This window comes from Lemur catta, chromosome 11, assembly GCF_020740605.2.
Source record: "Lemur catta isolate mLemCat1 chromosome 11, mLemCat1.pri, whole genome shotgun sequence".
Lineage (NCBI taxonomy): Eukaryota > Metazoa > Chordata > Mammalia > Primates > Lemuridae > Lemur > Lemur catta.
The window spans coordinates 52,555,395-52,578,282 of record NC_059138.1 but is presented as its reverse complement, the minus strand read 5'-3'; the positions used below and the strand labels follow the sequence as shown (position 1 = coordinate 52,578,282).

The following is a 22,888-nucleotide window of genomic DNA, read 5'->3' as shown; positions in this document are numbered from 1 at the left end:
GATCGCTTAAGCCCAGGAGTTTGAGGTTGCTGTGAGCTAGGCTGATGCCATGGCACTCACTCCAACCCGGGCAACAGAGCGAGACTCTGTCTCAAAAAAAAAAAATATATATATATATTCTTCAGGTTCAAAATGATTTTATAGTTATTAATGAGAATGTTCTAAAGAGGTCAATGGCTTTAATCATCTATCCATGTAAGATTAATAAGTGAACTACAATTAGTTTAAAAGAAAGTTTTACAAAACTCCTATTCCTATTGTCTTAAAAATATAATTCACTTAAGAAATACCTCATTTTTATAACTTTTTATACCTAATGTCAACAACTAGTTCAACCTTTTATATGACAGTTATTAGTAGAGCACTTCAAAATTAAGCCAGAACAATGCAATGTGAACATTATACTAACAATTTCAAGATTAGTGGTTCTCAAACTTTAGTGTGTATCAGAATCACCTGAAAGATTTATTAAAACGGGTTGCTGGGCCCCAAAATTCAGTAGGTCTGGAGTTAGGCCTGAGAATTTACATTTTGAACAAGTTGCCAAGTGATGCTGATGTGCTGGCTCAGGGGCTGTACTTTGAGAAGTGTCTGCTATGGGGTGACTGCTCTACACAAAGCTTCTGTGACCTATCTGTTCAGTGATATTTAAACTACAATACAGTAAAGCTAAACAATATAGTGCTGATTTAGTATTTAACAAATTGAGAAGAATGTGGAAAATACCAAGGTCAGGCTCCTACTGTACTTCACTACCAGGTCAAATAAACAAACAGTTCTTATGAGTTGTGGTACTGGCCTGGGGTACTGAATGTTTCTGGTGGATCCTATGTACTTGATGTTGGTAGTATTAACAGATTATGGAGAAGTTTCTCTCTCTAGTAGCCTGTAAGAACAAGTAACCTGTAGGAACCACTGACCACTTCTGCTTTATTTACCATTTTCCATGGTGCTTATCAAAAGACAAATATTGTATTGCATTAACTAAACTGTCCGTAAGTTACAATGGCATCAAGTAGTGGCAACAGTATTAACAGTGGTCAAGATCCAGTCAAAAGTATTTAAATAGGTCAAGAAAAAAAAGTATTTACCAGTTGTTTTCATGGTATGAAAGAAAGTATAAATCACAGGAATTAAATACTAATATACTTAAAATTAGGAAAACACAAAATAAAAAATACAGGATCACGTATGAATTCAGAATAGAATCATCTAAACTAAACTTACACAGAATAAAAGGGATAATTATAACACATATACATTTAAGCTTTAAAAGTGTTAAAAAGCAACCACTGAAAATGTCTAAATCAGCTCAGTTTACAGATTGGGGTAGCATATTATACTTCAAACTCAGTACATATTAACAATATAAGGAGATTACCTGACTACTAGTTTCACTTATGGCTTCTAGGAGTTTTTCAACAGCTGCTTGTAGTCGAGAGCTAATGTTCAGCATAAATTCTTCATTTTCAGGGTCTATTTCAGTTCCAGCAAAACCACTCCTCACAAGCCGTTGGGATAGCTCTGTTCCTTCCTCAGTTACTTTTGACCACATGCTACTGTCATTTCTTGGCATATCACTTCCAGAATAAGAGGGCATGGGTACATCTGTTCCTAGAACAATAGTATTTTAAAGCCATAAGTTAATTATAATAATTATAACTTTAAAAGTTCCAAAATAATATGAAATTAAAACTTGAAATCATGGAAATTATAGTCTTTTAAAAACAGCATTGCAACAAAAGAAATATGCAAACACAGAATGTAGTAGTATTCAATAACCAAGTAAGTAAGAATGTAAAGAATAATGCTATGCTAACAGGACTCTGCAGAAATTAATATGTGGGTTATTTAGTATTTTTTCTTTGATAAAAATTTTTAGGACAACTTTCAACAGATACTAAATGTCCACTGTACAGGGTTTGCTAAGTAATGGGGAAACATAGGTGATAAAATCTGGTTCTTATCCTCAAGGACTTTACAGTATAAGGAATAAACAAATACATAAATAACTACAAGAACAGATAAACATTGTGCGACAGGATGTTCTAGGTGTACAGAAGGATAGAATAAGTGCATGAATTTGTCTGGAACAGACTGTTTGATTTTTGAGCACTACACTGTGTAGTATCACCTGCTCTACCTACACAGTAAAAGGGATTAAGATCATCTTGTAGCTTGCTACTTTTGTAAGAGGTAGGGAAAAGATTAGATTGATGAGAAGTTCAAATTTAACTCTGGACACTATTATCCACACTATGGACAAGCTTACATAAGCAGAATATAAGCTTTGGAAATAATTTCTCTAAATTAAAACAAAAGCATATAGATTATTCATCACTGCCATGGAATATTCATGCATGGCAGCATGCTACAATGCAATAATAAAATTTCCTGAAGAGAAATAATCTATTCTTTTATTACTTGTAGTATGTATTTGTTATCAGTAACTTTACAAAGTTAACAAACTAAAGCAAAGGAAATTTTAATGTCCAAAAACTTGGAATAAACATTCAGTTTGACATATTTACCCAGAATAATAGCTGTTTACTAGAACTCATCTTGCTAAAGTAGCTGGTACCAGATGGAATTCTCACAACCACATACAGTAATGATATCAGATGCAGCTTCAGACACGAGATCTGAATTCAGCACAATTCAATATTCACTAAGCCCCTCCTCTTTACTAGGCAATAGCTGAAGAGTCCAAAACTGCATTCTGTGGCATGATTTTAAAAATTTGCTATCATACATAGGTTTATCTATCTAATTCTTGGTGTAACAACTAATACTATTTTCACTTTGTATTCTTGTTCCCCAAATTAAAAAACACATCAACTACACTGGTATTTATTTTTATTATTCCCTATGTTCAAAATGGGATGCTCTGATAACAGAGATTAATACTTCATAAATATTTATGAGTTCAAAATGATGTTGGAATCCAAAATGATGCTCAAGGTATATAGCACAAGGTATATTGCAAAATCACTAAAGCAAAGTAATGTAACCTAGAAAATAAATATTTTTTAAAGAGATTATAGAAGAAATATTAATAGTTTTCAGTTGGGTCTTAAAAAAACTAAAAATACCTATGTTATATATAGCATCTTTACCTGAGACATTAGATGCATTTTAGTGACATTTTCTTTCTCATAGGTACAGAAAATATGACAAACCTGGGGCCAAGGGAATAGTCTGATATGATGAGAAAGCTAACCTTTACGGGGCAAAAATACGGGGAGAAGTAGAGATGAGACAGGAGGAAGAGCTAAAAAAAAAAAAAGGTAGATGGAAAGTAGGCTGGATTCAAGCTGTGAATGATCTTAAATTTTATAGGAACCTTCATATTTATGCTATAAAAAATGGAAAGGGTAAATCATTTTTTGAGCAGGAAGATAGCATCAAATATGTGAATCGGGAAGCAAACTGTAGCAATGCAGACAGGTAAGCTAGAGAAGAAAAGACCAGCTATAAAGCTATTTCAATTATCCAAATGAGTGGTGACAAGGACATGAACAAAGATGGTGGGGCTGTGGGGTGGGTTGGGAAAAGGCATAGGCTGGAGACAACTGAATGTGTAAGACAAGGTATAAAGAAAAGTATAAGATGACTCCGGGTTTCCAGCTTAGATGATTCTTAGATGACAGAGGAATCATTAACAGAAAGACTAAAAAATCAGTAGAAATATATATAATAAGCATGAAAATGATTAGCCTGAAGTATCAATGGGATATGTGGAAATGAGTTAACTGTTGGAATTCTGGGTCTGCAGAGACTTTGGGGCCATTTGTAGAAAGGTTAGAGTTGAAACCTTGGCAGTGGATACATTTGTTTTAGGAGTATATTTAGTGAGAGAAGGAAGACAAAGTTGGAGGCTCTGTATATTATAAACTAACCAAAGAACCTGTGTTAAAAGAATATGAGAGAGAGACAGGAGACAGATGTTCCAGGAGACAAGAGAACATTTCAAAAAAAAAAAAAAGAAACCAGGATAATGCCATCTGTCTAGAAAGACAAACAGGACGAGGACTGAGAAGATGCTATGGATTTGACAACTGGGAGGTCAGTGTTGTCCTCTGTGAAAGCAGCTTTGGTACTAAAGGAACAGAAACCAAAGCTGGTGAATGCAAGAGTTAGTCTACTCTCTCATCAAGTTTGCTAAGTTTACCTTGAGCAGGGAGCAAAGCTGAGAACAATCAATACTACTTTTTTTTTTTAAGGCAGTATGAAGATAACAGCATGTTTTAGACACAGAGAAAGAATCAACGGTGAAGAAAAGATTGAAGATATTGTAAATTACACGGGAGCAAATCTCAAGCACAAAATACAGAAAACGTGAAACAAAGCAGCTTATAAAAGGCCACTGAATAAGTTTTTTTGAAATGGCTAACAAATAGACATTAAAGTACCTAGAAAAGGTGAAGAAGTCAACTTGCTTATTTTATTAATAACATTTTGAAGATACAAACACTCTGAAATAATCTGAATAATATATTCTGATGAAGAATTTTTAAAAATTCTTATAAAAGAACGAGAAAAAAAGGAATGTAAAAAGTTTACATTTTATTTATAATAACTAGTCTTCAGGGGGAAAAATCAGAAGATAATATAAATCAGCAGGGTAATTTCACAACATGCCAATAATAATCTTAGAATAGCCAGTTTGGTAAATAGAATCAATTCAGATTGGTGAACCACTCAGCTCTATGCCTTCAACATAGTAAATGATGGTTATTCAAGTCCTTTAGTCATTTATTTTATGGATTATATCATGTTCTTTTCCAGATAGATAACAATAAATTCCTCAGATTAAAGCAGGATGGACAATATGAGAGAGTGTTCCCTTCCCCAATGGCTCTCTGAAGATCCCTCTAGCTCCAACTGGAAACCACTGGGCTCTAGTTTGACCCTAGTATCTGAAAGTTGAGAAAACTGTACTGAAGCCATAGGAGACTTAAGAGATTTGCCCAAGGTTACAGTGAGCCAGTAAAAAACCAAAGCCTTCTGATTACTAACCCACCATTCTTTCTATAAGATCACACTACTCCAAAAGGAAGCTGTAGAAAACGAGATTTGGTTCCTGACCTCCTATAGAAGAGGTGAGCATTCTACAACTGAACCATCACGAAGCAGACTTAAAGGAAATATTCTTTCAACATAGCCCGGGGAACTCATTTTTATGAACTGATCTAATATTCATTCAGGCCCAAATGATCTCACATTGGCTCAAAATCTCCCATCAATTTCATAAAGAAATTTACTCTTACAAGGAAGCAAACATTAGTAAATCAATTATTTATTTTTTTGAGTGTTAACAAGTCCATACATGTTTAAAATCTAAACAAGTTCAGACTTGAAGACTGAAAATAGATTACAAGTGTTAAAAGGAAAAGTCATATACAAAACTGAAAAGCAAGTCACTTCATAATCAGATTAAGACAATTTTTGTTATGTTAAATAACACAAAAATCTTTCAAAAAGGTATGTTAGTTTTTAATAATAATGCTTCCATTAAAAATATGAAGGAATGTAAAGTCAAAGTGTGTGACTGGGAAAATAAAGAAAAAAAAATGAAGGAATGTCAGAGAAAATTCTTACATATGGAGCACAGTGTTAGTACATTAAAGCCAATATTTTCTTCAAGGTCTAAGAAAAAATTCAAAGTTTTAAATTACAAATTCTATTAATTCGATATATCCTTTAAGATGCAAGATAGGTCTAAAAACTGTCCCCCAAAGATATTAGTGACCATCCTAATTTTATTAGTAAGACTAAAACACCACTGCTAAACATAAAGACATAAAGATTGAGTTAATTAAATGGAAAGTGCACATTATAACTAATGATGCTAATATCAGGAAAATTATCTCTGCTACAATATTCTATATACAATATTTCTTAACTGTGGATTTAACTTTTCCTTTTGTATCTTAACTATTCTTTCAGAATCAGTCAAGAGTTAAATAATCAAAATTTTAAAGGGTTTAATTGATTGAAATAGTTATAAGGCAGTTTTAATCAAAATATTAAGTACTATGACTTTATCTTGCCTTGAATCAGAATCTCAGTGCTTCCTTCACTAGACTGTGAATTGCTACAAAGCAGAGTGCATAGAGAAATTGCTCAATAAATTTTTGTAAAATTGAACTGATAAAATTGCTTATAATTAAAAACTCTATTACTGGATATTTGAAAATAAGATATAGACACACTTCATCTATATTGGCAGATTTAGCTATAACTATGCAAGAAAGTAAGCTAGTGGATCAGATGTCCTTTTAGGTCTGCTTTCTCACAAAAAATGAACATAAACAATCCTCTGTGCTTGAGTTAAATTACCAATTTATTACTTTTTATAACTATGGGGAAGTTGCTCTGGAAATGAGTTCATTGTCTTTTAAGAAATGTTATTTGCTAAATACTTCAGGAATCATTTTGAGAAATATCTGAGAGAACTGCTAACAGAAAGGCACAAAATATTTTTGTAATCTTCAGAACAGTCCTCAGAGTGTTTTTTGAATATGGAAGTCAACCTAGTCTGAGTTTTACCAGAAAAACAGTAAAATTTCTCCCTAGATGGTTAAGTGAAACTAGTTTATGAAATTCTTGTGTAAAAAGCATAATTTGATAAACACTTTTACAATTAGACCAAGAAAATATTACCTAATTCTTCTCTAAACATTAAGAGTCCATGTGTAGAAATAAATTAGCCATGATTCAGTGCTTAATTTGAAAGGAAGGTTTAAAATTCAGTATTATTTCAGCTCTTATTTTACTAAAAGCAGTTTTTAAAATTATCTTTGAATTCAACTAAGGTGTTTTTAAATCAATTTCATTTAAAATTCCAAATCAAGCTTTTCTTTGTACTTGGAAACGTACTACTGGCCAATTTGTAATTAGGTAAACCTTTTGTAAGTGGGTAATTTCTTCTCATTTCTACACATAAAATTTAAAAAACAGAATGCTCTTCAAAAATTATAAAAACTGGCATTTCAGAAGGTCTTCCTCTAACTGGGGAGAAGTGCTTGGGTGTGAAATGGTAGTGAACTGTGGGCTTGACCTTCTGATCCAAGAGTTCAGACCCTATTCTTTCTCCATCTCGCAAAAATGTTCTCCCCTTTTGATTTCCTGATTCCCTTTTCAAACAAGGAATTGAAAAAACAAGAGAAAATGGAGGTCAGCAATGCAATGGTAAGAAACTGTAGAGCTAAGTCGACACAGCTGAAGGAAGACAAAGATAAGGAAGATGGCTGTCATGTCAGGACCTAATCTCTGGATCCACACGCATTCCATCATATTTCAAACCACTTTTCCAAAAGAAAGGACCTAGCAGAGGACAGTCCAAAGATAAGACCAAACCTTTGGTTTCTCATTAAGACTTTCTTCTACCGGTCTCAACAGGTATGTAAAACTGGTGCTATATTCCTAAAAGCTCTTACCTTTCCTTAACTAATAGGGTGGTTTCAAGGTGTCATCCATACCCCACAGATATTGTTAAGAGTCCTGAATGCTGATGTGGAATTTTTCTTTTATTGGTGAAGCTGGAAGCCTTCTTGTTCACGCAGGCACAGTAGCAACCCTAGGTGGCTTGAGCATGAGCTAATGTGTATATGACAACTCTAAGACACCCACTTGTAAATGCTATACAGAAACAGAGTTTGAGGAGAATGGCTCTAATGTATTTGTGTTTGGAAGTGGGGAAAATACTTGACTATTTTCCCTTTTATATTTTCACCACATAGCAAAGCACCTTGAACTGAGCAAGATTTGCCGAAGATGATGGTTGCTTCAACAGCATATAAAACGAGTACCTCCTGTGTGTTCCTCATGGACACTTGACTTTACAGAAGGCTCTGCTTCTGATCTCCAAATCAGGCTGACAGACGACTGGCCTTTACTAGATCTATCTAGAATCCCAAGGACATGGCGACCAATTGTTTCTTCAACAGCTGCTGTTGTCTTTACAACTTCTAACAGGATCTTCAGAAGTCTGTTATTAGCTTTCTGGAGGGCATATCTGTAAAGAAACATTTATTAAAATGTTCAATCTTTTTAAGCATACACTTTATGTCCTACAAAATTTTTGATGAAAAATATATGATCCTCTCTATTAAAATAATATGCAATAGCACCTACAACAAAGTACTTCTTGTTTTTGATTTATTTTATAACTACATTATAAAATGATTTGTTTACTTCTGGAAAAATTCTGGCCAATCAGTTTAACTATACCATTTTTTAAAAATGTACAGCATTTAATTGACCTGAAAGGAATCAAATAACTAAACTTTCAAGTTAGTTGCCAGGTTAGAAGAAAATTTTAAGGAGATAAAAAATTTAAGTTTTAAAAAACATGGTAGTACCAAAGTATATGCAAGTTATTGAGCTGGTTATATTGTTCATGGTTATTCAAATATATTTTGTACAATTAACCTTTTTATGTATCAAACATAAAAACAAATTTTAAAACATAATTTTAAAATCTCACCAGAAAAAAATATGTGGTAGTACTTCTACGACTTAATGGTGATGAACTGGATGCTTAAATTATAGAAAGTAATAGGCAGAGACCAATTTTTAAAAAGGTCTGTAGTGAAATTTCACTATCTGCCAACACCAAAGGGAATATCACAAGCTGTTTTTATTACATCTGCTCCAGAGACAAAAATGTCTCAAGTTACACCACACTCATTTCACCCAGTAGAAGAAATCTATTTTCAACTAAATAGAATTAATGGTATGTCTTTTTTAAAAATACATTCTTATTTTTAAAAAATTAGAAAATACTGCTAACTACCCACCAAAAAACTTTAGCACTCAATTAGTACTAACATTTTAATGGTTACATTTCTAGGCCTTCCACCTCCTGTCTCTCTCATAAATATATATGTATTTAAAAACAAAAACGGGATCATTCTGAAAAATGAGCTTTTGTACGTTTTTTTGCTTAACATGAACATTTTTCCATGTCAAGAAAGGTACTTGCATAAATGGTGACTCAGAGGATTACCTAATTAATTTTCTAAAGAACTAAAGAACTCTCTTAAGAGCTTAGTTCAACAAAGGTACTACACATCAGCAAACTTTACACTTTATACACGTAGACAAAATAAGAGACTTCTGTGGTAAAGGTCCTCTGCCTTAAGACAGTTAACTTCAAATTGTAGGAGACTACTAACAATCAAGTTAAAGGATATCTGTTTTCACAGGCACATGACACATCTATTTTGAGACAAGATATAAACGGAGAAGTTTTCCTTTAGTATTTGTCAATTCTATTTTTGTACTTAGATCAAGTTCTCTGCTTATATAATCAAGAATACTAAAAATAAAACTCTAAATAATTTAGTTAGTAGGAAGTCAAGGGTTTTATTTCCTTAACTTTTTCTGAGGTTCTGTTCAAGCCGCATGCCCTAGGATAAGAGTAACGTAAAAATATTTCTACTTAAGAAAAATGATTAAAATTAATACGATGGTAAAAAGAAATAAAGATACTCATTTTGTTAGCACTCAGTATAAAAATTCCTAAAGATTAAATACTGCATAATTTTCAAAATATACCAATTAAAAATAAATAATATAAAATAAACATTTTGTTTATTTTATATTGCCATGGTAACTCTAATTTTCATACACTGTCTTTCTTGTTTGAGTTCCATACTGACTGCGTTCCATACTGATGATCCAATGGGGAAGCCAAAATCTTAGGGGCCAAATTCCTCCATGCAAGCTGAGGAAGGAGGTTAGGAGGACACAAAGAGGGTTGACAGTCACAGAAATTGGAAAAGGAGGAAATTAAGTTAGTAAATATTAGTTTTAACTTAAAATTAAAGAAATTATCTTCATTTGAATAAAATAAATTTTAAAATATTGTGCTTAAGGTCCTTAATATTAATGTGGGATAACTACTCTCATTTAACATTTTACATTTTTATATTAATCTCTGAAAATCAAAGTAAGGAAAAGGTTTGTTAACATCAGGTAATTAATTTATTCCTTTATAAAACTAGGATATGGATTAAAAGTTGTCATTTGTTATGCAGTACTGCATGAAAAAAGCTAAATGTGAAATGTTTACAGTTATAGTAACTTTTTTTCTCAGCAAAAACAAACCAGGAAATAGCTTACATTGAAAACATGCCCATATAGTCAAGGAATAAAATAGGAAAAAAGGAGGAATAAAGTTCACAAGCAGAACTGTGTTTTTAGATACAAAATGATATATAAGAATAAAATATTCAATATCCAAATATCTTAACATTTAAAGTATGTGATTAATATCAATCAAAAATTACATATATACAAAAGGTTTTTTAAAATTTGTCTAATGATCAAAAATTGATAATCCTTTATATACTAAACATATATGGACATGTTTAATACATATACAGCATGATGGTTTTTTAGACAAAGTATAAATGTACAAGATAAAAATGAGGACAAAGTTTACTACATTGAAACAACCATTTTAATTCACTTTCACGTTTTGTATACCTTTCATTGGACAGAATATCAGAAGGCACATCTTCAGGTTTTCTGTCCAATTCCTTTTCTTTAAACGTCTGTTCCTCAACTTCCTCTTGACTTTCATTTCCATTCTGTTTAGGTTTGTATAAAGGTAAAGAGGAGAAGACAGAAAGAAAACTAGTCATCTTGGAAGTAGTGTGTCATTCTTCTATATTGGTATAAGGTAAAACAGAAACCTCTGTGCACAAAATTGATACTGCTTGAAATAATATTTAACTATATCTTATCAGGAGATTAGCATTATAAAAAAAAGATGAAACATTTTAGTGCACAGATGAAAAAAATTTTTATGGGTTCAAACTAAATGCATGCTATAGTGCAACAATAAAGTTTGTTAGTTTGCTCCTTGGTGAAACAATAGTTGCTGCTATACCAATGTCAGATTCAAATTACCTTAAATGGAACATAAGGCATTTTGACTCCACCTACCTTACATGTTAGCAATCGCAAATATGTTAAGCTCAACACCTACAAAAAATACATCTCACATCACCAACAAAGACAAACAAATCCTACTGAATTGTTGATCCATTGCTCCTAGGTGGCCAAAGTCCATACTACCTGTGTTTGCGTACTGCTGTTGCGCAGCTCACAACACAGCTTCTCTCTTCCAGCTAAAGACAGCTGCTTTAGTGCTTCCAGCTCCTCTAAAAGCACCCTCTCTCTCTCTGAAACCAGGTTTTCATTATCTATGGAAGATCTCTAAATAAGAAAAAAGGTCGTGAGAGAATATTGTTTGCGATAGAAGCAACGAGCAGAAATATTAAGCAGATTTCTTTTAACCCCCTGGAACCAACAGGCCGTGGTTCTACCTATGATTTATATTCCATTATAAGGGGTTAGAAGCATATACAAAGTTCAATGCAAAATTTGAAACTTAAAAAAAAAAGATTAATTAAGCTTAGTCAGAAATTTGTGCAGTTCAATTAATATTTTAATGTCAATTTTGCATTGAAAATTAAGAAGTTTGAATTTACAAAATGCAATGAAGAAAAGCAAAATTAGTTTTTCCAAATTCTATGTTTTATGCTCAACTCTCAATTTTCCTATTAATTTATACTTGGAGGAATACATATTATTAAGAGTTCTTTATTTCACATATCTTCTTTTAGCTTTGGTTTTCATAATTAAATTCACTAAATTTGTTTTCATAAAAACTTTTACATAAATATTTTTTGCTTTTCTGCAATGATTTTGTGAGTACATTTTATATAGCAATTGACAAGAATTCAGCTCCCAAATACCAAGGAATATTTAAATTTAGTCAAGAAAGGGATAAGAACATTATATAAATTTGCATTTCTCAAATCAAGAAGAGATGTTTCTCTGGAGAAAGTTCCAGAAACATACTACTTCATAAGCTTTCCATTCATGATTAAAAAGATGGATTAAAGATAGACAAAGGTAAACCTTAGAGACGCTAACTGGTAGACTCACAAAACTATAAATGAATATGGGAATACTGAACGATAGCAATTGAATACTGGAGCACCTCAGCACAAAGTCGTTCCAAATTTTTCAAAGAGCTTTTGCTATGAAATGATTTTTAAAGAAATTACCCTTGTAGCCACTTTTCCAGTGCCTGAAAAGTTAGTTAAATAAAATGATGGAAAGACAACACACACTTTAAGGTTGAGTTAGGTGTTCTTAACCAGATCTGAAGCTGTTGTGCTGGTGGAGTGTGTTCCTGATGTTAAATATATGTAGTTTGTTCAGATCTTGGCAAAAAAAGAAAAATTTTAAAGGCTACATAAAGTATACTGCTATTTAAAAATAGGGAAGAAAAGGGATTTTAAGTCCCATACCTGGGCTAATTGTCTATTAAGTCTCTTAATCTCTTCTTGTAACTGTTCCTGGTCTTCTCGCTGTCTTTCCATCTGTCGCATGTGTGCCTGCCTTAATAGTTCTGTTGCCTGTTGATGTTCTTGGTATTGTCGTACAAGTTCCTGCCTCATATCTTCCAACTGCTCTTCATTTACCATTAGCTGTCTAGAAGCATCCATGCTTGATACCAAAATCTCATCATGAATCTTTAATGGTAAAAAGAAAAAAAAATTCAACCATAATACATATTGTGGAAATCTGCCAGCACTGATATTTTAAATAAATATGAAAGCAATTCTACTACTAACCCATATAGCACCTGATATTTTATTATTATTAAACAAAAACATAATTTTCTAAAAGGAAGTTTTCTTAATTATAATTCCAATATAACATGAAGTTAGTTTATTATCATTACAATGTTATTTTCTAAAAGTAAAATAGCTATTTGTCAGTTAATTTAGATATAATCTAATTCTAAGGGAGAAGAATAAAGAAAGATACTCAAGATTCCTTCTACTCTTAATGAAGCTGTAACTCCCATTATTCCTCTTGACATTTTATGATGGGAAAATAATATAAATGGAGTATTTATATTTTAAAATTAAATTTATGAAACAAGAAAGTTTACCTATTTAATTTATATTATGAAGTGGTTATCAAAGTGCTACAGAAAACTGCTTGATAAAAAATAATTTTCAATACATTTTATTTGGAAATAAAAGTTTTATATTTCAGTTTCTCATACTGATAAGAAATCAATTCCTTAATTAGTTCTATGAATTCCTGAGGAGATACTACTTAAACAAATCATTCTACCTTGAATAACTGCCAGAAATTAAAGAGGTTTTCATGAACATCACAGTTCTGCATTCAATAAAGAGTTGATGGTTTTATTTGAATATTCCTCTGAATAAGACATAACCTATTCTGAACATTAATAAAATTTTTAATTTAGATAATGTTAAAAGAAATAGGATTTATTTTACTCTCTGTTAAGGCAGCAGACGGTTGAGGTACAGACACAGAATAGATCTTCCATTAATGAATAAGAAAAAGAGAACTAGTATATAGATAGTAAATTGCTTTCAATTGTCTTCTTAAATAGGTAGGTATCTCCCTGTAATGTTGTTATATTTAATTAAGCAAATAATTTCTTCACAGATACTGCCAGACTGTAGTATAATTAATCTTAAATTGGCTGAAACAAAATTAATGTAGGTATAACTTACAATGAGATTTACCATGTATAATGTCTTTAAGACAAACAAGAAAGCTATGAATCAGACTTGTTTTATTTAAGTCACTTATCCATATTTCTTATGATTAATAAAATGAAATAATGTGAATTATAAAGTCAAGACTGGATTCGATACTTTCCTCATCTATTAAGCAGCCTTAACTGCTAATATTTTATAGAGAAGAAAGTCACAATTTTTTATGTTTTTTATTCAAGGAGGCATACTTACAGATTCTCTGGCTATAAACGTTTTATCTTTGGAGAACATTTCTTCTGAAATAGTCAGTTCATGGTCCTTTGATTCTAGCATATCATCAAGATCATCATTATTCAATAACAGAACTTCCTTTCCATCTTCTCCTAACTCTTTACTAAGTGGCTTAAATTCTTCTTTAAATTTCACGTCCGTTACCTCAAAAGTCTGAAAACCAACTTGACCCTGTGATAATTTCATTTCGTTAAAATAATGTGGTTCTTCCTGCTCACAGAGAGGATGTGTCTGTTTTGGTGATGTAGTATTTTCTTTTCCACCAGATATTCTAGACAGCTCAGTTTGTTGAGCAAATGCTATACTCATTGACACAATGACCTAAAGAAATAGAGCAAACAGGAAAGAATTAGATTTATAAATACCATAAGGAATTTAAAAAGTAACTACTCAAAATTATATTAATTAGAAAAAGCATGGCCTCATGGTTTTAAACAAAGAGAAATCTTATGATAAAGTGATAAAGAGATAAAGATATTCTATTTTACAATGAATCTAATGTCAAAGTATTTATTTTACTGCTTGCCCTGAAAATAAAAAAGAAATAAAATTTTTTCTTACTTAACAGCAATAAATGTTCAGTACAAAAATCAGAAAATAAAAGTCCTTACATCTCTCTCTTCAAAGAAAAATCACCATAAACACTTTAGTAAACACTTTCCCAAATCTCCTTCCTCTTATTTATATAGATATGAATAGATATGCATTTTTTTACAAAAATGTGATCATACTCTAATATTGTAACCAGTTCTGATAGCTTAACTACAGTAAATATCTTTTCAAGTCACAAAATACATTTCTATATAATTTCCAATGGGTTCAAAGTTTCACAGTTTATACAGATGTATTTATAAGTTTATTCAATCAATTCTCTATTGTTGCACATTTAGACTGATTCCATTTTTATATTTTAAACACCATTGTGATGAAATCTTTATAATTATATCATTGTGCGTATCCTTTCTTATTTCCTCACAATAAATTTCCAGAAGCAGGACACTTGGTTCATATGATTAGTGTATGAGCATACGTTTCAATATACTCTAATTTGACTTTTCACTACAATTAAGATCCTGAAACCCTGCTTATTTTAGTCCCCCTAGCGCTGGCACTTAGAAATTCTGACTAGTAAACTTGGCTATGAGAAGCCCCTAGGCCTCTGAGAACCAACTGTATCAATAACTTTATTTCAAGTCCTTTCTCCATGGATAATTTGCAATGAGGGATGCCTGGCTGCCATAAGCCTGGAATAAACTATGCCTGTGGGTAGAAACCTTTGTGCCTACTCACCTTTAGCCTTCTGTTTTCCTCGTTGGTCCAGAACATACAAATGGGCTTAATGTACAGGATAAGCATGCCTGAGATTAAAAACTCTTGTACCTACTAACCTTCAGCTTTCTCCAACTGTTTGCCTTGTTAGTCCATTTCATATATCTGACCTTTTGCTTTAAAGTCTTTTTTTTTTTTGAGACAGAGTCTCACTCTGTTGCCCGGGCTAGAGTGCTGTGGCGTCAGCCTAGCTCACAGCAACCTCAAACTCCTGGGCTCAAGCAATCCTCCTTCCTCAGCCTCCCAAGTAGCTGGGACTACAGGCATGCGCCAGCATGCCTGGCTAATTTTCCTATATATATTTTTAGCTGTCCATATAATTTCTTTCTATTTTTAGTAGAGATGGGGTCTTGCTCTTGCTCAGGCTGGTCTCGAACTCCTGAGCTCAAACAATCCTCCCGCCTCGGCCTCCCAGAGTGCTAGGATTACAGGTGTGAGCCACCGCGCCCGGCCTGCTTTAAAGTCTTGAATCTGATTTGCCTAATTGGGACCCTGATTCCCACCTGGTTCCTGCTAGCCTCCTTCCTCCCAGATGCTGTGTCCTCCAGCTGCTGAGTGGAGCTCTGCTTCATATCTGAGAGGTTTAAGGTACAGCTTAATCCTATCAGTACTGGTAACTAATGTCAACAATATATATTATTCTAGTACCAAGCTGGGCCATCAAATGTTGTCTGTTGGACCACAGTACCTTGGCTGCCTTTAGAATAGTTTTCACTGACCTGTACTTTGGTGCTCTGTTATCAGCTTGATTGAGTGATGCTTTACAAAATATCTTTAAATTACCACTATTATCATAGTAATAAGACTATTATTAAAATATTATTTATTTATGAATCTTTACTATGTATGAACTGATCTGCTAGGTGCTTTATATACATTAGCTCATTGACTCCTTACAAGAATAACTACTATTTCTATTATTCTCCTCTTTCAACACATAGGAAACTGAGATTCAGAAGTCAACTAACTTTCTCCTAAGTTCACAAATCTAGTAAGACAGAGAATTTAAAGTATGGTATATCCAATACCAAACCTCATGTTAATTACTATACTATGATGCTCTGATATAATATGCCATTTGAGAAATTTAAGTAAGAGCTACATGCAAGAGAAAACTTGTATTCCTCTAAGAACAAGATATTTGAGAGCTAGATAAAAATGATGGTGTCTCACTTCACTTTGGTCTCCATGACCTAAACATTCAGCTCAGATGTAAGTGAATAAGTCTTTATGGCCTGGATAATGCCATAGGTCTTGACCTCTTCATCTAATTTATGTTTCCCCTAATTCCTTATGCATTTTCTTTATATCCTATCTATCAATCCTCCCCTTTTAAAATGTATATACTCCACTGGGATTGGTTATTGAAACAGTTGAAATACTATAAAAAACATAAGCAAACTCGTAATTCAACAGTTCCAATATTAAAACACAATCATGAGGGTATAGGTCAGGGGTAGAGCATCTGACTGCAAAACCCAGTCAGGTGTATGCATTATGAAAGGGAATACAAAGACTAAAGAAATGGCACCATAATGGTACACTAGGTTATATGGTTGATATTCATAAAGAAATGGCACCATACTGGTACACTAGGTTATGTGGTTGATATTCATAAAAAAATGGAACCATAATGGTACACTAGGTTATATGGTTGATATTCATAAAGAAATGGCACCATACTGGTACACTAGGTTATGTGGTTGATATTCATAAAAAAATGGAACCATAATGGTACACTAGGTTATATGGTTGATATTCAAGAGCTTAAAAGAATGACACTGGGCACAGCAAGTAAGGATACAGAGGTGAGCAAAACTCACATTGATAACGTCCTCCACTGAGCCAGGAGCTAATGTTCAGTGGTTATCTTCTCTTAGTATCTATAGTCATTATCTAACATCACAGTAAATTCTCTGAGTGGAAGTAGGTAAAGGTAATATATAGAGGACCAACCACTTTTTCTTTTCCTAACTTCTCTGCCACTTTTAAGGAAGGCCAAACTTTTCATAAAGTAAGAAATATATAAAGATTTGTTTTGGCATTCTGAAAAGTTTCTAATCACTATTCTACATCAAGAGAAGAATGTTCTTCCCAAATGAAAATCCACACATTTCACTTAAAAGCAACTGTAGTTGATACCATTATCTGACAGCTTAAAGACGCACTATAAATGAAAACTTATAAATAAGAATAAAGGGCATACCATCAATAAAAATCTATGTTTTTTGAAGGCTCAAAGGGAATATAAACCAAGATAATCTTCCAGATAAACTATAAACTTACCTTAGCAACTTCTTCTTCTAATCGTTCTTGGTACTGTTTTTCCAGCAACTTAACCATATTTGTTTCCTGTTTCACTCCAAATTCATCAGAAAACTAAATTAAAAACCAAAATATGACATTTATTTACACTAATTATACACCACTTATTTTTAAACTTCTACTCTCAAAATTATCCCCAAAATATCACTATTTTTTAGAAACCTTCTGGATATTCTCAGCAAAAAATAAATTTCAATTCTTCTTTCTTAATTAAAAATAATTCTAGCAAGTAACTCTACTAAATAATTACTACTGTGAACAATAGTTAACTACTGTTAACAATTAAAGATGCAAAGAGAGAAACATATTTACATATTATTACTAACATACAGTTCTAGGGTAAAATAAGGATTATTAAATATAATAAAATACATATGTATATATTTTCTTTCTTTTAAGATATAAAAGTAAAAAAGTTTATTTTACCCTTTAGAAGGACAGAGAGAATGTGAGAAGAAGAGAGAGAGAGAGACAGACAGAGACAGGGGGAGAGAGCAGGGAGACGGCATGGCATCCCAAAGAAAGAGAAGGGAGATGTCAGCCTATTTTCTTTTAAGTAAAATGCTAAATACTGGCTATCTTTCCTCATGAAATTACAAGCAAATTTCCTTTTGTTCTTGGTACTTATTAATATACTAATAGTATCCAATTTTCTACAAATACAAATTACTTTTATCAATAGAAAAAAGACATAAACTTTTTTTTTTTTTTTGAGACAGGGACTCACTCTGTCACCCAGGCTGCAGTGCAGTGGTATCACCATGGGCTCAAGCGATCCTCCTGCCTAAGCCTCCCGAGTAGCTGGGACTGCAGAAGCGTGCCAATCTGCCCAGCTAATTTAAAAAATTTTTTTTGTAGAGATAGGGTTGACGAGGTATAACACTATGTTTCTCAGGCTTGTCTGGAACTTCCAGCCCAGGCATGAGCTACCACACCCATCCCATAAGCTTGTCAAAACTGTAGGGATGCTCTCAGCATGAAAGTATTTATTTATTTACCAATTATCTGAATTTCCTCCAATCAGGTGTTCCATATGGGATGAGTATAGAAGAATCAAGCATGGGACTAACATCTCTCCTTTGTATCCAGAATGGAAGCCAATGATCTCTACTATCTCTAAGACTTAGGAGCTGAAAATCTACTGAGTGAACACCAAGGTTTAGCAGGTTTCAGAAAAATTGCAGGTTTGAGAAATTGGGAATAGAATGTTGAGGAAAGGCAGAAGGTGGTTTAACTAGAGGGCATGCACTACTATAAAAGATGTGGATCTTTTACTTGTCATACGGACTGTGCTGGAGGAGGCCTAATCCATTATCCCAGCCCTAGCACTTGGATCTTGGGGATTTCTAAACATTAATCTACAGACAGCCTGGTGCAACTTCCTGTGGTGGGAAGAAGTAGTTATGATGGCCCATAAATGTTATACAAAACAAGACAATTTTAAACTATATTTACAGGGAAAAACACTTCGAGTTTAGCTTTCTCTGTGTTTTTCCTATGCTATGAAAATACATTTAATTTCCTTACTTATGTATTCTGGGTCTTTTATATAAGGTATTTTCATATTTATAAGGCTTGCTTCTCAGCAACTACTTATTAGATAATTACTAAACCATACACATAAAAATGATAGTAAGAAAAATAAAATCAGTGTATATAACAGTTTAAAGATCCGAAATAAAATACCTCTATTGCACCATCAATATCCTCTTTTAGACAGCTTCCAGGGTACATTTTTCTCTGTATATCAGATTCTGTAATTACCATCGAATCAATGGAGAAGCTAAATATAAATAAAAGACGGTAAAAGAATTAGAGTTAGTGTGTGCTTTACTGTTCACCCAAAATTTATACCATGCATAAAATGCATACTGTAGCAGGGTAAACAAAAATGGTAAGTCAACAGTTATGAGTACATAACTTAAATCATATTTTTAACTAACTTTTCCACTTAAAAGTAACACAACTGAATGATAGAGCATTTTAACAGATCACAAACTGAATTTCATGCCGTTTTATAAGGTCTACTATAAATGCAGACTTTTTATAGGTATTGACATTTTTTAAAAGTTATCAGAGATACATTAAGAAGTCTGTAAAATCTCACTTTTATTAAGAACTTATTTTAACATATATATGTATATATGCATAGAAAAAAGTCCGATTTTTTTTCTATGAATACACATCAATAGCAACAATGATTACCTCTAGTCTAGTGGAATGGGGGGCAGTGGCAGTAAAGAGAAGAATCTTAATGTACACAGTCACTTCCTGACTTTTCTACTTTTAATCTACTCACATATCTTTTGGTATTCATGTCTGTATTTTACGTTGTTTTACATGCATTCACTGGTTTGTAAAAAAAAATTTTAAATGCTTGAGTCATAAAACTAAGGTAAGATTAATATTTAGGAATCGTGGGGAAAAGATGAAAAGAGCAAGTTATAATTTTTCATTTTTGTCAAATATGATTTCTCATGCCCATTTTCATGTGCACCCATGCTGCCTTCTTTGCTTCACCCTCCTCTTGTGCACACACTCTTCCTTCTCCTATTATCTCCTATATTTCATTATGTCCAAAACTGGCCAGATACAAGTTATATCACTGTCCCATTTCATAACTTATATAGCTAATTGCCTGATGAACATTTGGTTGTTTCCAAATGTTCACTATTACAAACAATGCTATAATATAGATCCTCAAAAATATATCTTTACATACTTGCATGGATGTTTCTATATGATAAAAATCTTATGTTTGTTAAGCTTAATATTTAAAATTTTAATACAGTGCCATAATCTAAAAAGTTATGCTAATATCGTGTAAGTATTTTCTCAAAATTTCAGCAATAAGAAGTCATAACAACCTTAAAATTTTGCTAGAACATATGTCTTTATTTTTGATATTACACTTTCTTTCAAATGCTATTAGCCATTTAAGTTTTTCCTCCTGTGATCTGCCTTCTCATGTTCTATGTCCATCCCGTTTCTAAATACTCATTCATTTCCCTTATCTTCCTTTCCTGCCCTTTCCTAGTTCTTCTATCATTCTCACCACTTTGTCTCTGTTCTCCTCACTGTCCCTTGCATATACTGTTCTGATCCTTGGCTTTATGTCTTGGATGATATTTTTATAGCCTAGAAAACCCTCCTGATTATCTATCCAGCCATTATGATCCAAACTCCGGAAAGTACTACATAGTCCACAATTACTTCATTCTGTAAGCTTTATAGCATTTGAAAGTGTTTACCCCAGACTGAAAACAATAGTCTGGCTAAAGCTGAATTCACTGTTCCTCTCTTACAATTCCACCCCTCCCATCTCCTGATTTCCCGATTTATAGTAATGTACCATCATTCTCCATATTCCCTAGGCTCAATCATAGAGACATCTTTGACATTTCCCTCTGCTTTGTTCCCAACATTCCTTCCATTACAATGTCTCAATATTCATCTTTCTTTTCCATTTCCCTGGTACTACTCCAATAGGCAGTATTATGGACACATGCAGTGAAAAATGTCTCACAGACAAGCGTTTACATTCCAGCACTTTGGTTATACTACTATGTTATATTCCCTAACCACTATCTTTTAAAAGTTATTTTGTGAATAATGATTTCAATGATTAAAGTCCTTGGATGGAAAGGGCCATTTTATATATACCTAATTCTTCCTCCATGGCATCTAGCCAAGGCTCTTCTGAGTTATTATTTCATTAGATCCTCACACTCTAAAGGGTAATTATTATTATCCCAGCTACTATTTAAATATGTTTAAATAATCTGTCCAAGATCACATATCCAATAAAAGGTCAAATCAAGGGTCTAATGCAGATCTGCCTGAAACTAAAACTCATAGTCTTTCCAATCCCATAGTGAGATTCTAGTATGAAGAAGCTTCTAGTATGAAATCACCAAATGTTTCTTAAATGAATGACCCAATCATTTTTCTGAAACTATTTCAAGTCTACCTACATAGAACAGTACACTCTATTCAAAATGTTTCACAGTTGTGCCCAAATTATGTGATAATATTTATAAGAAATAACTTTGACTCATTATTATTAGAAAGAATGAGCATGGTGGTGAGTAAAACTCTTTTTTGTGGGGAGACGGGAGTAAACTAGTGATTTTAGCTGAGAGGTATTGTCAACACACTTCCACTGAGTATCACAGAAACTCTGAGAGAGGGTGGTGAGCTGGCAGAAGCCCAAATACAGGAACACCAAAAGTAAGCCTACATTTCCAGAAACCTCCCTTTTCTTCAGGCTTTAGATAGAAAGCATCACTAATTACAGGAAGATTACTTGAAATGCAGTGACCAGTTATTAGAGAGCTCTTGCTATCTACCTATTTTCTTTCATAGCAGAAAGCCTAAAGCAGTAGCTTACAAATGTCAATCCAATGGCGGCATGCTTCAGAATTATTAATATCTTGTTAAAAACATGAATTTCCAGGTTCTATCTCAATGCTAATGAGTGACTCTCCAAATGTATAATCCAGTAATCTGTAATTGTAACTATTAAAAAATAGTATTAAAGCTCAAAAACCTCCACTGTTTCTGATGTATGGTCATGTTTGGAAACCACTGATCTCAAAGAACATGGGGGCTTTATAAGGCTGTGCCAATACTGAGTGAACAATTCCACAGCCTATACACAAGCTCTAAATAAAAGAGAGAGTAACAAACTGCTTCCAAAGAAGTACAGACATTACTTGTCCACCACCACCGCCCAAAAAAAATGTGTTGAAATTCCATTAACAAGTGCCTATGAAGACATCAGTCCTAGAATAGCAGAGCCAGCCAAAGTTAGATTAAATCTCTGAGGGTTAAAGAGCTAGTTATATAATTTAACACACTTATCAACTAAATTACAAACTGTTCATTCATTTAACAAATATGTATTGCACTATTATGTGCAGGGAATTAGCATATGTGTTTGGGATATATCAGTGACTTAAATGGACAAAGATCCCCACCCTTATAAAGCTTAAAGCCCTTAATCAGAGACAAACAATAAACAAAATAAAAACAAACTTACCCCTTCCCAAATTTATATATATTTGGAGATATATATATATAATAAACATAAAACATATACACATTGTATAAAATGTGCACAATATATGTTTACTTATAAAATAGATAACATTAGGTAATATAGAAAAAAATCAAGAACGTAGAATACAGAGCTCTAGGTGACAATTTTAATTTACATAGGCTGATCAAGAATGATCCAAAGGAAGTGAGGTTATTGGCCTTGCACATATCTCAAAAAAGATCATTCTAGGTAGGAGGAGCAGCTACTGAGAAATTGCTAAAGCAGACACATACTGATACTGCTTGTTTGAGGACCCCAAGAAGGTTGTACG

General features: G+C 32.9%; 1 protein-coding gene across 4 annotated transcripts in view; it reads right to left on the bottom strand.

Annotated features, from left to right (window-relative positions):
* The window catches only part of AKAP9 (A-kinase anchoring protein 9), a 141,718-nt gene that overhangs the window by 58,694 nt on the left and 60,136 nt on the right, over window positions 1–22,888 (bottom strand). For 3 of the 4 annotated variants that reach the window (XM_045564660.1, XM_045564661.1, XM_045564664.1), the window contains exons 15-22: window positions 19,203–19,299; window positions 17,478–17,570; window positions 13,824–14,183; window positions 12,336–12,560; window positions 11,092–11,232; window positions 10,498–10,601; window positions 7,815–8,020; window positions 1,382–1,614 (exon numbers count right to left, since the gene is read on the bottom strand). In XM_045564660.1, the coding sequence (XP_045420616.1) occupies window positions 1,382–1,614; window positions 7,815–8,020; window positions 10,498–10,601; window positions 11,092–11,232; window positions 12,336–12,560; window positions 13,824–14,183; window positions 17,478–17,570; window positions 19,203–19,299 (1,459 nt within the window). The remainder of the gene's footprint in view (window positions 1–1,381; window positions 1,615–7,814; window positions 8,021–10,497; window positions 10,602–11,091; window positions 11,233–12,335; window positions 12,561–13,823; window positions 14,184–17,477; window positions 17,571–19,202; window positions 19,300–22,888) is intronic. The other variant, XM_045564662.1, reaches the window with a different exon arrangement.